The following is a 13,634-nucleotide window of genomic DNA, read 5'->3' on the forward strand; positions in this document are numbered from 1 at the left end:
ATTTGCTTAACAACCACTGCAATAAAAGATAAAATCAGGTTGGTCAAATGACAACGGGCTTTAGGATGGTCAGAAGCAATGGCAGTTTCCATTGCTGGCAAAAGTTGAGGACTTCCTGTACCGGATTTCTCCCTCTCTTCCTATTGTTATGGAACCTTTCCTTGTCCTCTTGGTCTGCCCTCATCTTCCTCCTGATCCTTCTCTCCTCAGTGATTGCACATCAACAGCACGTCGTGAGCAGAAGCGAGAGCAATACCGTCAAGTCCGCGAACACGTCCGGAATGATGATGGCCGCTTACAGGCCTGCGGGTGGAGCCTGCCAGCCAAATACAAACAGGTAATGTTCTTTGGCTAAGAGACAGGAAAACATGACAATTAGGGAGATGTGTCAGCAAAGACCTTCTGGGCAGGGAATCCATCCACATGGATTCCTTTTTGTTGAGTTCCCAATCCTTTACCCTCAATACATTATAAATGATTTTAACAGCAATAGCGATAGCACTTCAGACTAATATACCACCCCACAGTACTTTACAGTACTCTCTTAACTACTTTACAATGCCAACATATTGCCCCCCAAGAATCTGGGTCCTCCTTATACTGACCTCGTAAGGTTGGAAGAAGGCTGAGTCAACCTCGACCCGGTCAGGATCGAACTCCTGACTGTGAGCAGAGTTAGCCTGCAATATTGCATTCTAACCACTGCGCCACCACGGCTCTACGTTAACAGGCTGTATATACAGTCCATAAAATTCAATGAAAAAGAAAATCTTCATCTTGAAATAGATTGATTCAGGTTGATTTCATAAATGCGTGCGTTTGTGGTTTTGGGGGGCTCTAAAAGCAACATTTTGTGTTCAAACACAGTAAAACTGAAGAGCACACTTTTCTGCCAAACAGCAACAACAACACTTTGATTTAAAAATCTAATGTTTTGTTCCTTATTTCCTTGTTTTAAGGAATATACAGTGCACACTTACCAATGGTTGCTCAAGATCCCACTACTTTCAGTGGAGCTTACTAGAAAGCAGATTTAAAACAGCAACATCACTTCTTTGGTCAATTTCCTTCAATTTATCCCTCTGTTAGGTGGGAATACAATTCACTTGGTTAAGCTTGTCACCTGAAGAGGACACGAATCAACATTTCCCCAAAACCTCCAGCAACTTTCTTGCCATAGAAACACACAGCTCTGTGCCATGAATGAACTGTGCTGTCTGTTCATCCCCAACAGTTGAGTCCCAACGGTGGCCAAGAAGATAATCGGATGAAAAATGTCCCTGTGCCTGTTTACTGTCGTCCCTTGGTGGAAAAGGACCCAACCATGAAGGTAATGTCAACCGTGGGCAAATTTTTCCCTTTCTTTCAGTGGGAAGATTTCCACCCTGCAGGTCACTGATGGCTGAATCACACTTTTAGAAGACTTTACATCTATCAATCAATCAGAATAAAACTGGAAGGGGCCTCTTGCTCAAGCAGGAGACTTATGCCACTTCAGACAAAGGGTTATCCAATCTCTTCTTAAAAACCTCCAGTGTTGGACCATTTGCAACTTCTGAAGGCAAGCCGTTCCACTGGTTAATTATTCTAACTGTCAGGAAATTTCTCCTTAGTTCTAAGTTGCTTCTCTCCTTGATTTGTTTCCATCCATCGCTTCTTGTCCTGCCTTCAGGTGCTCTGGAGAATAGCTTTACTCCCTCTTCTTTGTGGCAACCTCTCAAATACTGGAATACTGCTATCATGCCCCCCTATCATGTCCCCTCTTCAAGCATTCCATTGTGACACTATTCCTATCATCGTTGTGAACCACAACCTATGGACATATTGGCCCACCAATGCAGAAAAGAAAGCCTGCATTTGATCTCCCATGTTTTCTCCTTTCCGTTTACAGTTGTGGTGTGCAGCTGGTGTAAATTTGACCGGCTGGAAGCCCGGAGTGGAACCAGATGTTACAAATGGTCAAAAACCTGATCCGGGATGTGATCCACTTACCTGTGATCGAGAGGCGGAAGGAGAGAATACGAAGAGTAATCACCAATCTCCAGAAAAGAAAAAGGTTGGGCATATAGCTGACTCTGTTCATCTGTGTAGGCATTCTGGTTTTTTCATCATAATACGAACAAGCCATTTCTATAAAGATCTATCAATCTAATTGGTAAAACCCAAAGTCAAAATTTTCATTCATTTCCACATCAAGCACAACATTTTCATAAGTGGTCTCCATGTGGAAACAGAAGTATTTATGTTCTTTTCTTGAATCAAAGTACTCAGTTTTGCCATTTCAGCCAACTCCATCAACTTCTGCATTCATCAATTTGTCCATAGCAGGAATTGAAGTGTCTTTCCATTTTTGTGCATACAATAGTCTTGCAATGGTCAACGTATATAATAACAAAATTCCAAAAAAAAAAAATTTCCCAATCCTTTTTACATTAAATCCAAAAGAAAAAGTTCTGGTTTCATTTTTATCTCCATTTTCAAAAGTTCCCTAGTTCTAACTTACACAACGAAGGATGGGGGCTGTACGTTGGCCTCGGATAGAAGTCCGTCCAAAATCATGTCACAATATGATGGTCCAGCAAGTATTTAAACCTGGAAGGGTTGTTCTGATGCCATGTGCAGCTTCCCACTTTTTGCCCTTCCCCTGGCCATGCGCCCGTTACCCTTTTGCTTTCCCACAGACCAAAGAACTTCATGAGATGGATGCCACATCCAGTAGAGTCTGGATCCTCACCAGCACCTTATCTACTAGCAAAGTGGTTATCATTGATGCCAACCAACCAGGAACGGTGGTGGATCATTTCACGGTGTGCAACGCCCACGTCCTTTGCATCTCCAGCATTCCAGGCAAGTGAAGACATCAGATCTTGGACTTTAAAAAAAATATTATTTGCCACTCGTCTTGCTACAGGGCCACTCTGGGGGGCTTACAAAGGCTTGTCATTCCCTATCATGGATAGTGCTACGTTGGTCTATAAATGCTGAATTGTTTCTTTCAAAGCTGGTAATTCATTAGAAGTAGATTTAGAATAATATAGCAGTCTAGAGTCAAAGATACTTTACAACATTCATAAAAAAACTGTCCCCTACTTCCATAAAGCACAATACAGACCTGTATGGGCAAGCTTGAAATTTAATATGGAGGCTGGGACTTGGTGTCCTGTTTCTTTTGGGAAAAGAAACCTCTTAGTTCTTATGATGCTTAGAAACTTCTCAAGGGAAACTGTATTGTTAAGTCATAATTAAAAAGAAACTAGCTTTGGTAGCTAACATCTTATCCAAGCCTGAAATTTGGTTTGGCTGGCCATAGTCGGATGAGATGTTTTTCTAAAACCTGAATGTGAAATAACTTTCATTCTCACTTGTTTCCAAATATAAATCCTAATCTTTTGGAAATTGAATGGATATTTTGCTTGGAAAAATGGCGATATACAAAGCTAAGTTCACAGTATTTGCCAAACCTTAAAATACCATTGAGATTACTTTACATGGATGTGGCACGCCTTGCCTGCTGGCTGGGGAATTCTGGGAGTTGAAGTCTACTTATCTTCCGGTGGCCAAGATTACATAAGACACCAAGTTGGTTGCTTTTAACACGATCTAGTCTAAGATATCAATGATGTTGTTTCACATGGATGTTCCCTACTGACCCTGAAGCCTTCTATTTCCCATCATAAGAGCCATGGTGGTGCAGTGGTTGTTAGAATGCAGTATTGCAGGCTAATTCTGCCCATTGCCAGGAGTTCAATTCTGACCGGCTCAAGGTTGACTTCCAAGATCGGTAAAATGAGGCCCCAGATTGTTGAGGGGCATTAAGTCTGATTTTGTAAACTACTCAGAGATGGCTGTAAAAGACTGTGAAGCGGTATATAAGCCTAAGTGCTATTGCTATTTCTGCAGCTGATTGGATGTTGCATTAGGAGCCCTGGTGGCACAGTGGTTAGAATGCAGTATTGCAGGCTAACTCTGCCCACTGCCAGGAGTTCAATTCTGACCAGCTCAAAGTTGACTCAGCCTTCCGTCCTTCCGAGATGGGTAAAACTAGGACCCAGATTGTTGGGGGAGCAATAGGTTGACTCTGTCAACTGCTTAGAGAGGGCTGTCAAACATTGTGAAGCGGTATATAAGTCTAAGTGCTCGTCCTCTTGCTATCTTTGCAGCGGCCTGTGATACTGACTACCCTCCTGGAGAAATATTTCTAGAAAGGGACTTGAACCCTGAGGAATCTTCGGGAACAGATGGAGTCTTAGCAGGCATCACTTTAGTTGGCTGTGCAACTCGTTGCAATGTTCCCAACAGCAATTGCTCCTCCCGTGGAGACACCCCCGTGTTGGATAAAGGACAAAGTATGTTTCCAAATGTTTTTAAGGACAGAGGTTGTTTTTTTTTCCTATCCTCAGCTTGCTTTTACTTAATTAAGCCTGTTTACGGTTCTTTTACTAGAATGACCTTGAATTGAACTGTACAGGATTAAAAATAGATCACCCAAATAGTACAAGTTCAGTATATAGTAAAATCTTGCTGTCCAAGATCTATCATATGGATAAAATTATGAATGTGTTCTGCCTATCAAGATGAAAAAGAAAACAGAGAAAACTATACACATTACTTGAACCAATGACCCTGATTGAAGCTACCCACCCCTGAGCCTGGATCTAATCAGGATCATCTTAGTGAAGGGAAAAAAAAGGCATTGAAATATTTAGGATAAATATTGCGTTGCGGTAGATTGAGCTTTTTGGTTATCAATATTCTGATAAAAATGATTTTTATCTTTCTAATTGGCAAGCGGAATTCAGTTATGACTCTGCTTTTCTTTGCTGAAACCCTATTAAATGGCAGTTAAAACTGTCTTCCGTTTTCCATCAAATTCCCAAATTATTTTAAGAATAATACAAAATCTCCACCAGTCAATTGCAAAAGACTGCACTGCTTGGATCTGCATGCATAGTACATTAATACATTGCAACATCCTCTTGGGAAGAATTTGATGTGTACATATAAAGGCCAATACCAGCTAAAGAACTGGCAGCTGTCACTTCACAGTGATGTGAGCAGATCTGCCTATCTGATTTGATAGTTGGATAGAAATGGCAAACCCAGTCTAAACATGTGGCTGGCTATGTGACCAACCATCTTGTTTAAAAAAATTATATCCTCTACAGCAGAGGTCTCCAACCTTGGCAACTTTAAGACTTCTGGACTTTAACTCTCAGAATTCCTCAGCCAGCAAAGCTGGCTGAGGAATTCTGGAATTCCTCAGCCAGCTTTGCTGGCTGAGGAATTCTGGGAGTTGAAGTCCAGAAGTCTTAAAGTTGCCAAGGTTGGAGACCTCTGCTCTACAGGACTCCCGGCAGCTTTGAATGATTTTGCCTTTTAAAATTTATGACGTGTTTTTTGGGGTGGGGCCTGTTTTCTCTGTGGGTCCCTGGACCCACTGGTAACCACTCTTTTTGTTCATCTTTTCCTTCATCTTTAACAGGGGTCCCCAAACTTGGCAACTTTAAGACTTGTGGACTTCAACTCCCAGAATTTCTGAGCTAACATGACTGGAGGAGGAATTCTGGGAGTTGAAGTCCACAAGTCTTAAAGCTGTCAGGTTTGAAGACCCCTGCTCTAAATCTACCTGGCCAAAAGGGAATTCAGAAAGTTGTACTTCTAACATGAAGGGTAGCAAATTGAGGAAGGGAGTTGAAGTCCCAAGTCTTTTTTTTTTTTTAAAGAATTTTTATTTTAGACAAACATACACAAACAAAACATAAAACATAAAACCACCTTCCAGTTACATACATACAGTGTGTCGGTTGGTTACAAATCTTTTGTGCATCCTCTCCATAGTCCTCACTTAGAGTTTTTATAAATTCTCATATTATCAACCTAGTATATATGTATACCTTATTATCATTGTTAATCGTTTATTTGACTATAACTATTATTCCATCATTTTAGACGAGATATTCAAAATTTTAAATTAATTTATATTATAACATTCATTACATCATCCTAAATCCATCCAATAGTAGTACATCTTTATATTCTATTCTGTATAATTCTATTATCCTTGTATTGTAAAATTCTCTAACAAAGTCCACAAGCCTTAAAGTTGCCAAGTGTGGAGACCTCTGATCTTTAATGTCACCATTCTGCCTTTAGATGAAGTGGCTGCCACGAGCAATGGTAGGATTGATCAGTCCCAGTCCACGGAAGAAGCCACCGAAGCCACGGAGGTGCCAGAGAATGGCGTGAGCGAAATGGAGCCAGCTCAGGTCCGGACTGGCCCCCTTACAGAACATGTGTTTACTGACCCAACTCCAGCTCCAGCACCTGCAAGGCAGAACAGGTAAAAGAGACCTTGCTTGTAATTGTCCCGGAAGATCCCAGGAACTCAGCAACGAATTAGCATCAGTGGAAAAGGGACAGTCAGTTGCAGAGTAGAGTATACCATGTTGAAGGAAGATCAAAGCTTGGCCAGATATAAGTAGCCCTCAACTTGCAACTGTTCATTTAGGCATTGAAAAAGTGATCTATGAGCGATCATCCCACTTATTGTTGCAGCATCGCCAATTTTATAATTAAAATCCGGGCCACTTGGTAACTAAGTGTGTATTTAGGACGGTTGAAGCATCCCAGGTTCACTTGATCGCCATCAGTTACCTTCGCAGCCAGTTTCCTACAAGCAAAACCAATGGGAGAAACCAGATTGGCTTAACATGATTCATTTAACAACCATAAGCAAAAAGGTCATAAAATTGGGCAAGAGTCACTAAACAAGTACCCTCTGTCAGGATTCTGGCAGTTCCCCCCAATTAAATCACGAGTCTCGAGCCAAACGTCCAAAACTTCAAAATGGATTTATTGGGAGTTAACATGTCTGACACTGCCTGGGTGTAGCCGATAGAAATATTTCGAAGGTCTTTTGAAAGTGGCCACCCTGTTTAGCAACAGAACAATTGTGTTTGTAAGTGGAGGATTACTTCTATAAAGCATTTTTCCCCCTGTACCATCGGACACTTAAAAAAGGGATGTTTTTTCTGCCCACAGTGAGAATGGACATCCCAAAATGGAGTCGAGCACAGCCGTGCCAGATCAAGAGGCAAATGGCAATGCAGTGGGTGCTACCACCAGTGCAGCCCCCACCATGTGGCTTGGAGCACAGAACGGCTGGTAGGAATCTCAGGCTTTGTTTTCACAGCCCGTCTGTTACTAAATCCACCAGACCTCAGTGGGAGAGCCACTTTGGTCTAGTGGTTAAGGCACCGGGCTAGAAAGAAAGAGACCGTGAGTTCTAGTCCCACCTTAGGCATGAAAGCCAACTGGGTGACTTTGGGCCAATCACCAGGAAATTGTGAGTTCTAGTCCCACCTTAGGCATGAAAGCCAACCGGGTGACTTTGGGCCAATCACCAGGAAATTGTGAGTTCTAGTCCCGCCTTAGGCATGAAAGCCAACTGGGTGACTTTGGGCCAATCACCAGGAAATTGTGAGTTCTAGTCCCGCCTTAGGCATGAAAGCCAACTGGGTGACTTTGGGCCAATCACCAGGAAATTGTGAGTTCTAGTCCCGCCTTAGGCATGAAAGCCAACTGGGTGACTTTGGGCCAATCACCAGGAAATTGTGAGTTCTAGTCCCGCCTTAGGCATGAAAGCCAACCGGGTGACTTTGGGCCAATCACCAGGAAATTGTGAGTTCTAGTCCCACCTTAGGCATGAAAGCCAACTGGGTGACTTTGGGCCAATCACCAGGAAATTGTGAGTTCTAGTCCCACCTTAGGCATGAAAGCCAACTGGGTGACTTTGGGCCAATCACCAGGAAATTGTGAGTTCTAGTGTCCCACCTTAGGCATGAAAGCCAACTGGGTGACTTTGGGCCAATCACCAGGAAATTGTGAGTTCTAGTGTCCCACCTTAGGCATGAAAGCCAACTGGGTGACTTTGGGCCAATCACCAGGAAATTGTGAGTTCTAGTCCCATCTTAGGCATGAAAGCCAGCTGGGTGACTTTGGGCCAATCACCAGGAAATTGTGAGTTCTAGTCCCACCTTAGGCATGAAAGCCAACTGGGTGACTTTGGGCCAATCACCAGGAAATAGTGTGTTCTAGTCCCACCTTAGGCATGAAAGCCAGCTGGGTGACTTTAAGATGCATGGATTTCAGTTCATGCTGACTGGGGAATTCTGGGCGTTGAAGTCAAGACTTTTAAAAAGTTGCTGAATTTGAAAAACACCGGTCTATAACTAGGTAAAAAGCAAGCTCTCCTTCAAGTTGTCTCAATTTGTGATGATTTTATAGACTGGTCTTTGTAGGGTTTTTTGGCAACTTGCCATTGGCTTATTCTTAAGATTTTTCCCCCCCTCATATCAGATCTGGCCTATAATTGAGGTTTTTGTTGAAGAGCTCCCAGCAGAGCACTAACCGGATCTGAATCTGTTTAGCTCCTCAACCCAAAGAAGATTATCCAGAGGTTTCCACTGCACTGCCAAAATAATCCTGTCTAATATTCTTTCCTGCCAGGTTGTATGTACACTCAGCAGTGTCAAACTGGAAGAAGTGCCTACATTCCATCAAGTTGAAGGATTCAGTACTAAGTTTGGTGTAAGTAGAACAAGATGAACTTAGGGGTTTTATGGATAAATATTTATGGAATTATGTATGATATTTTTTGTAAAAATAAAAATAAAAGAATTGGAATGTGCATATTTGCATTAAAAATCTATCTCATTCCCTGGCCCCACCCCTCTCTCCTATCAATCAAGTTTCTACACTGCCTGGCTCACCTGACTGACTCTGGGTGATTTCTTACATACCACCTCCAATCTCAAAAAAGCTAAATTAAACCCTACATTACTGATATTGCAAACTTTGCTGTTATTTTTCGCTGAAAAGCAAGATATTCAGGATGCTAACATTTCTACGATTGTCATACTGCAGAATTCTCAAATGCTTCCTTAGGAAGTCCCATTCTATTCCACCTCAAAAATGTTGTCCATTTACTTCAAAAATTGTGTTCCTTTTCCCTCTATCTGTTTAGGCACGTGAAAGGGCGAGTCCTTGTGGCCCTGGCAGATGGGACCCTTGCCATATTCCATCGGGGAGAAGGTGAGGGTCAGTTGCTATAAATGATACCCAGTTGCTGAAAACTGGACAGAGAAAATTAACTAGGATTAATTAATTTTGGGGGTGCCCTTGTAAAAATTAACTTGTCTCATGGCCACTTAACACTGCAGTTGGCAGAATCTAGCAGACAGGAAACATTTTGGTGTGCTCCATAGAAATTTGGGATACTGTATACTCGTACTTATAGCTTCAAATATGAACGTTGGTCTAGATCGGGTTATGCTTTCAGAGTTCAGGGCCTGGAATAGTGGCCTTAAGAAAACCAATTCCAGTTCAGCTATACTGAAAATTTTGTAACTATCTGGGTGGCTTGATTGTAGAACCAATTACTTCCTTTGCTGAACCAGGGTGGAAAACTAAGTGTTCGAGACGCTTTAATATAGATTCCTAAAGCCAAGGTTGGATTCCTAAAGCCAAGGTTGGATCCCAAATGGACCTGTTCAATTCAGTGTGGTTCTGTTGTTCAAAGAAGTGCCTGATTCCTCAAGGGGATTCCAGTCTCAAAACAGCTCTTATTGTCTTCTCCTCTCCCTTCCTTTTTCTTTAGATGGTCAGTGGGATCTCAGCAATTACCATCTCATGGACCTAGGCCACACCCATCATTCCATTCGCTGCATGGCTGTGGTATACGACAGAGTGTGGTGTGGCTACAAGAACAAAATTCATGTCATCCAGCCAAAGACAATGCAGATCGAGGTAACGGGAGTATCTGACCAGCGTCCTACTGCTATCCTTAGGAAGTCCCTTCCTCTTCTCTGCTTTTTTCTTAAGATACTAAAAGCTTAATTTACTTTGACAGCTAAAGGGTACATGAATCAGTCGGAGACCACCCAGAAGTTATGTCACTGAAGATAAGAATATTTTTATTTTCACATAAGCTTTGATGGACCACACCGCTTGAAAATAGCTCCCCCCCAAAAAAAAGATTCAGTTGCATCCCCTAACTTTTGGTGTCCACCCCCAATTCTCCTGAGTTGTCATCAAATTTCTCATGGGCCAGGAAAGGAAATTTATCAAACGAATGTGGGAAAGACCTCACTGGTGTTATTTATTTCTCTTTTAATTAAATTTAAATTAAATCAAGGTGAGATATATTTTTTTGGTCCTGGCCTGGCTGAGTTCTTGACTCCATCTCCTTTGGGGTGTGAACACCCTTGTCCCAGTCAGAAGTCAACAATAGCTCTTTCTTTGGGGGGGGGAAAAAACCCTGCTTATGGATTAGTTGATAACTTAATGCCAGTTACTTTTAAGCAAGGCAGCTGAGATTATTATTGGAAAAGCTATAATTTTAGAGCAGGGTGGCTGATATTTGAGGTTGTGGTGTGCTAGTGGACGTACAAGAAACCTAAGAAAGTTAGGTTTGTAACTGTTGTAAAATCAAAGCTTCCTTCCTTGATGGTTTTTCCAGAAGTCCTTTGATGCTCATCCACGCCGGGAAAGCCAGATCCGGCAGCTGGCCTGGATTGGAGATGGAGTTTGGGTTTCCATCCGTCTGGACTCCACTTTACGGCTCTATCATGCCCACACTCATCAACATCTCCAGGATGTGGATATTGAGCCCTATGTCAGCAAAATGTTAGGTAAAATGAAATGGCATCACAAGCATTCCTCCTTTTGAACCCTTTTAGCTTCTTCTTCCTTGCTGCTCCATGTGCTTAGCACTGGATCCTACAATAGTGTCCTTCTAGGATCCTTGAAGTCCCCAGCAAGCTTGGTTAAATAGCTGTCAGGCCCAAGTAAGCCGGAACAAGCGTTCAAAGCATTAAAAGTTTATTCCAGGCTTCCTCTACACAAGAATCTGGCCTACTAATGGTCAAGCCCTTAAAGTAGTGCCAGATAAGAGTCAATGGAATTCACTGGGAGTTGAACATAGGTCTCATGTGGCTACGTAAGGATTCCAAGCTAATGATGTGTTTAACCCTGCCTTCCAGCTTAGCCTGGTCACCTCCTATAGTAGCTAGCTAATGTTTGTAGATCTTTCTTGAACTTTTGGGTATTGCTTGTACAATACCAGCCAATGACATGGTGCTCTTCTGTTCAGGGACTGGAAAACTGGGTTTCTCCTTTGTGCGAATCACAGCTTTACTCATCGCTGGCAATCGCCTGTGGGTCGGCACGGGCAACGGAGTGGTCATTTCTATCCCTTTGACTGAGAGTAAGTGGTTGATGTTTGCATGTTTTCAATTATTTCCTCCGTTGTATGAAGAAACATCAGAATTATCCCTAATGCTTTTCATTCCCTCCGTGAAAAAAAAAAATGATTTATATTTCTGCCAAGATTGTCTTTTAGCTGTTCTCCCAATAACCACTTTTTTCTCCCCCTCCCCCGATCTGTTTTTTTCCCCTCCCTCTTGGCTTCCTCCTCTGCCTTAGCGGTGGTCCTTCACCGAGGTCAGCTTCTTGGGCTCAGGGGTAAGTACTTAACCAACAAGGGATTCCTAGGATGGGATGTTTTAAGCTTTCCACTCATTTTTCCATCCCTTGATTCATCTGCTCACTTCTCTTCTTTGGGCCATCTCCCTCCCCATTCACTCAGAAATTGCCGGGGAAATGGAACAGGTGAAATAGTGGGGTGAATCAAATGGGTGACATGCTTGGGGATGATTGTAGTCCACACTACCTGAAAGTGTGAGATTAGGAGATTGTCCATAACATTTCCCAGATGCCGTGAAAGGAAGTTACGAATGAATCCGTTTTAATACCTGCAACGGAGAGAGAAACCATCCATCTTTCCCCACCTTGCTTGTTGACTTCCGTTTCTCTTCCTTTGGTCTCAGCCAACAAGACCTCGCCAACATCTGGAGAGGGGAACCGCCCTGGAGGGGTCATCCATGTCTACGGTGGAGATGACAGCAATGACAAGTCCACCAGTAGCTTCATCCCCTATTGTTCTATGGCGCAAGCCCAGCTCTGTTTCCATGGACATCGCGATGCGGTCAAGTTCTTTGTCTCCGTCCCTGGTCAGTAGCGCATTTCTCGGTCTTTGTGTATAAAACTGCAACATCAACTTTCCCCAAGCAGTTTGTGTCCCATATAGGTCCAAAATATTAGTCACTTTCTGGAAAGTCACTATTCTCCAAAACACCTGAGGGCAGGACAAGAAGCAATGGGTGGAAACTAATCAAGGAGGGGAGCAACCTAGATCTAAGGAGAAATTTCCTAAGAGTGAGAACAGTTAACCAGTGGAACAACTTGCCTCCAGAAGTTGTGAATTCTCCGACACCGGAAGTTTTAAAAAAGATGTTGGACAACCCTTTGTCTGAAGTGGTGTAGGGTTTCCTGCCTAGGCAGGGGTTGGACTAGAAGACCTCCAAGGTCCCTTCCAACTCTGTTGTTCTGTTCTGTTCTGTTCTGTTCTACTCTACTCTACTCTACTCTATTCTCTCCATCTGAAAGATTTCTACACTAATACATAAAATTCTGGTAATTTGTGAGCTCGACATATTAAGTGTCCTGCAAAAAAAGGGACCAGATACTGCACTTGATCTCAGCCAAAATGTTGAGAAACAAATAGTTTTTATTTTTATTTTATAATGTTTTAGATTTATCACCTGGGTAACAACTGTACTGACATAGTAGTAGAGAAGGGAAGGTTATATTGTTTGATTTATTTTGCCAGCTGTTATTATATTATTACATTTATTTGCTTCACTCTGTTTAGTTCTTCTAAATTTTTCTGACCATCGACTAAATAAATACTGATTGCAAAAAAAACCCAAAAGGAACAAAGCAGTTGATAAATGCTGTATTTACCGCTATGTTTGAATCACTGTGTCTATAACACTGAGTGATCTTTTTGATTAGAGTCGTAATTTTCATATTATGATGTTAGTCTCACAATTGCACATCAGACAACAGTGGAGAAGAGACAGACTTGGGATTAAAACTGCCACACTGTAGAAGCATTTCAGGTTAATAAGGAAGAACTGGCAGGGGAGGAACAAATAATTATAATACTTAAGCCTGGCATCGTTGCAACTTCACAGGCTGCCACATCACTACCCAATTGCCCTGTGATTTGAAAAATATTCCCATGTCAGTCCTGCTTCGTTTTGCTTCAAGCTGCTGTCCCAGAGCCTTGTCCTCTTCTTGAAAGGTTGGAGTGGAGCTGCTGCTAATTAGCTCTACGTCCTTTTAGGAAACGTCCTTGCCACGTTGAATGGGAGTGTCCTGGACAGTCCTTCAGAGAACCCCAGCACAGACACCGTCGAGGAGGAAGGACAGAAGCTGAAAAATGTCCTCGTGCTAAGTGGGGGTGAAGGATACATTGACTTCCGGATTGGTGAGTTTCTGGGAGTTGAAGTCCACAAGTCTTAAGGCTGTCAGGTTTGAAGACCCCTGGACTAGAACGTTGCAGAAGGGGATCATGTGACCCCAGGACCCTGCCACTGTCGTAAATATGAACCAGTTGCCAAGCATCTGAAGTTTGATTACTTGACCACGGGGGATGCTGCACAGTGAAAAACGGTCATAAGTCACTTTTTTTCAGTCCCGTTGTGACTTTGAATGGTCACTAAATGAAC

The 13,634-nt window shown here is 42.5% G+C and overlaps 1 protein-coding gene across 30 annotated transcripts in view; it reads left to right on the forward strand.

Moving 5' to 3' along the window:
- MAPK8IP3 (mitogen-activated protein kinase 8 interacting protein 3) overlaps positions 1-13,634 on the forward strand; it is a 59,003-nt gene that overhangs the window by 42,256 nt on the left and 3,113 nt on the right. For all 30 annotated transcript variants that reach the window (XM_087973318.1, XM_087973327.1, XM_087973323.1 and 27 more), the window contains 15 exons: positions 211-337; positions 1,235-1,330; positions 1,892-2,056; positions 2,682-2,847; positions 4,161-4,346; positions 6,154-6,340; positions 7,042-7,164; positions 8,509-8,589; positions 9,026-9,093; positions 9,659-9,807; positions 10,520-10,691; positions 11,153-11,266; positions 11,485-11,523; positions 11,889-12,071; positions 13,250-13,393. In XM_087973318.1, coding sequence (XP_087829444.1) covers positions 211-337; positions 1,235-1,330; positions 1,892-2,056; positions 2,682-2,847; positions 4,161-4,346; positions 6,154-6,340; positions 7,042-7,164; positions 8,509-8,589; positions 9,026-9,093; positions 9,659-9,807; positions 10,520-10,691; positions 11,153-11,266; positions 11,485-11,523; positions 11,889-12,071; positions 13,250-13,393 — 2,000 coding nt within the window. The remainder of the gene's footprint in view (positions 1-210; positions 338-1,234; positions 1,331-1,891; positions 2,057-2,681; positions 2,848-4,160; positions 4,347-6,153; positions 6,341-7,041; positions 7,165-8,508; positions 8,590-9,025; positions 9,094-9,658; positions 9,808-10,519; positions 10,692-11,152; positions 11,267-11,484; positions 11,524-11,888; positions 12,072-13,249; positions 13,394-13,634) is intronic.

The sequence above is a fragment of the Notechis scutatus genome, chromosome 12 (assembly GCF_049901735.1).
Source record: "Notechis scutatus isolate UNSWTSFEM ecotype Mainland chromosome 12, rNotScu1.2, whole genome shotgun sequence".
NCBI lineage: Eukaryota > Metazoa > Chordata > Lepidosauria > Squamata > Elapidae > Notechis > Notechis scutatus.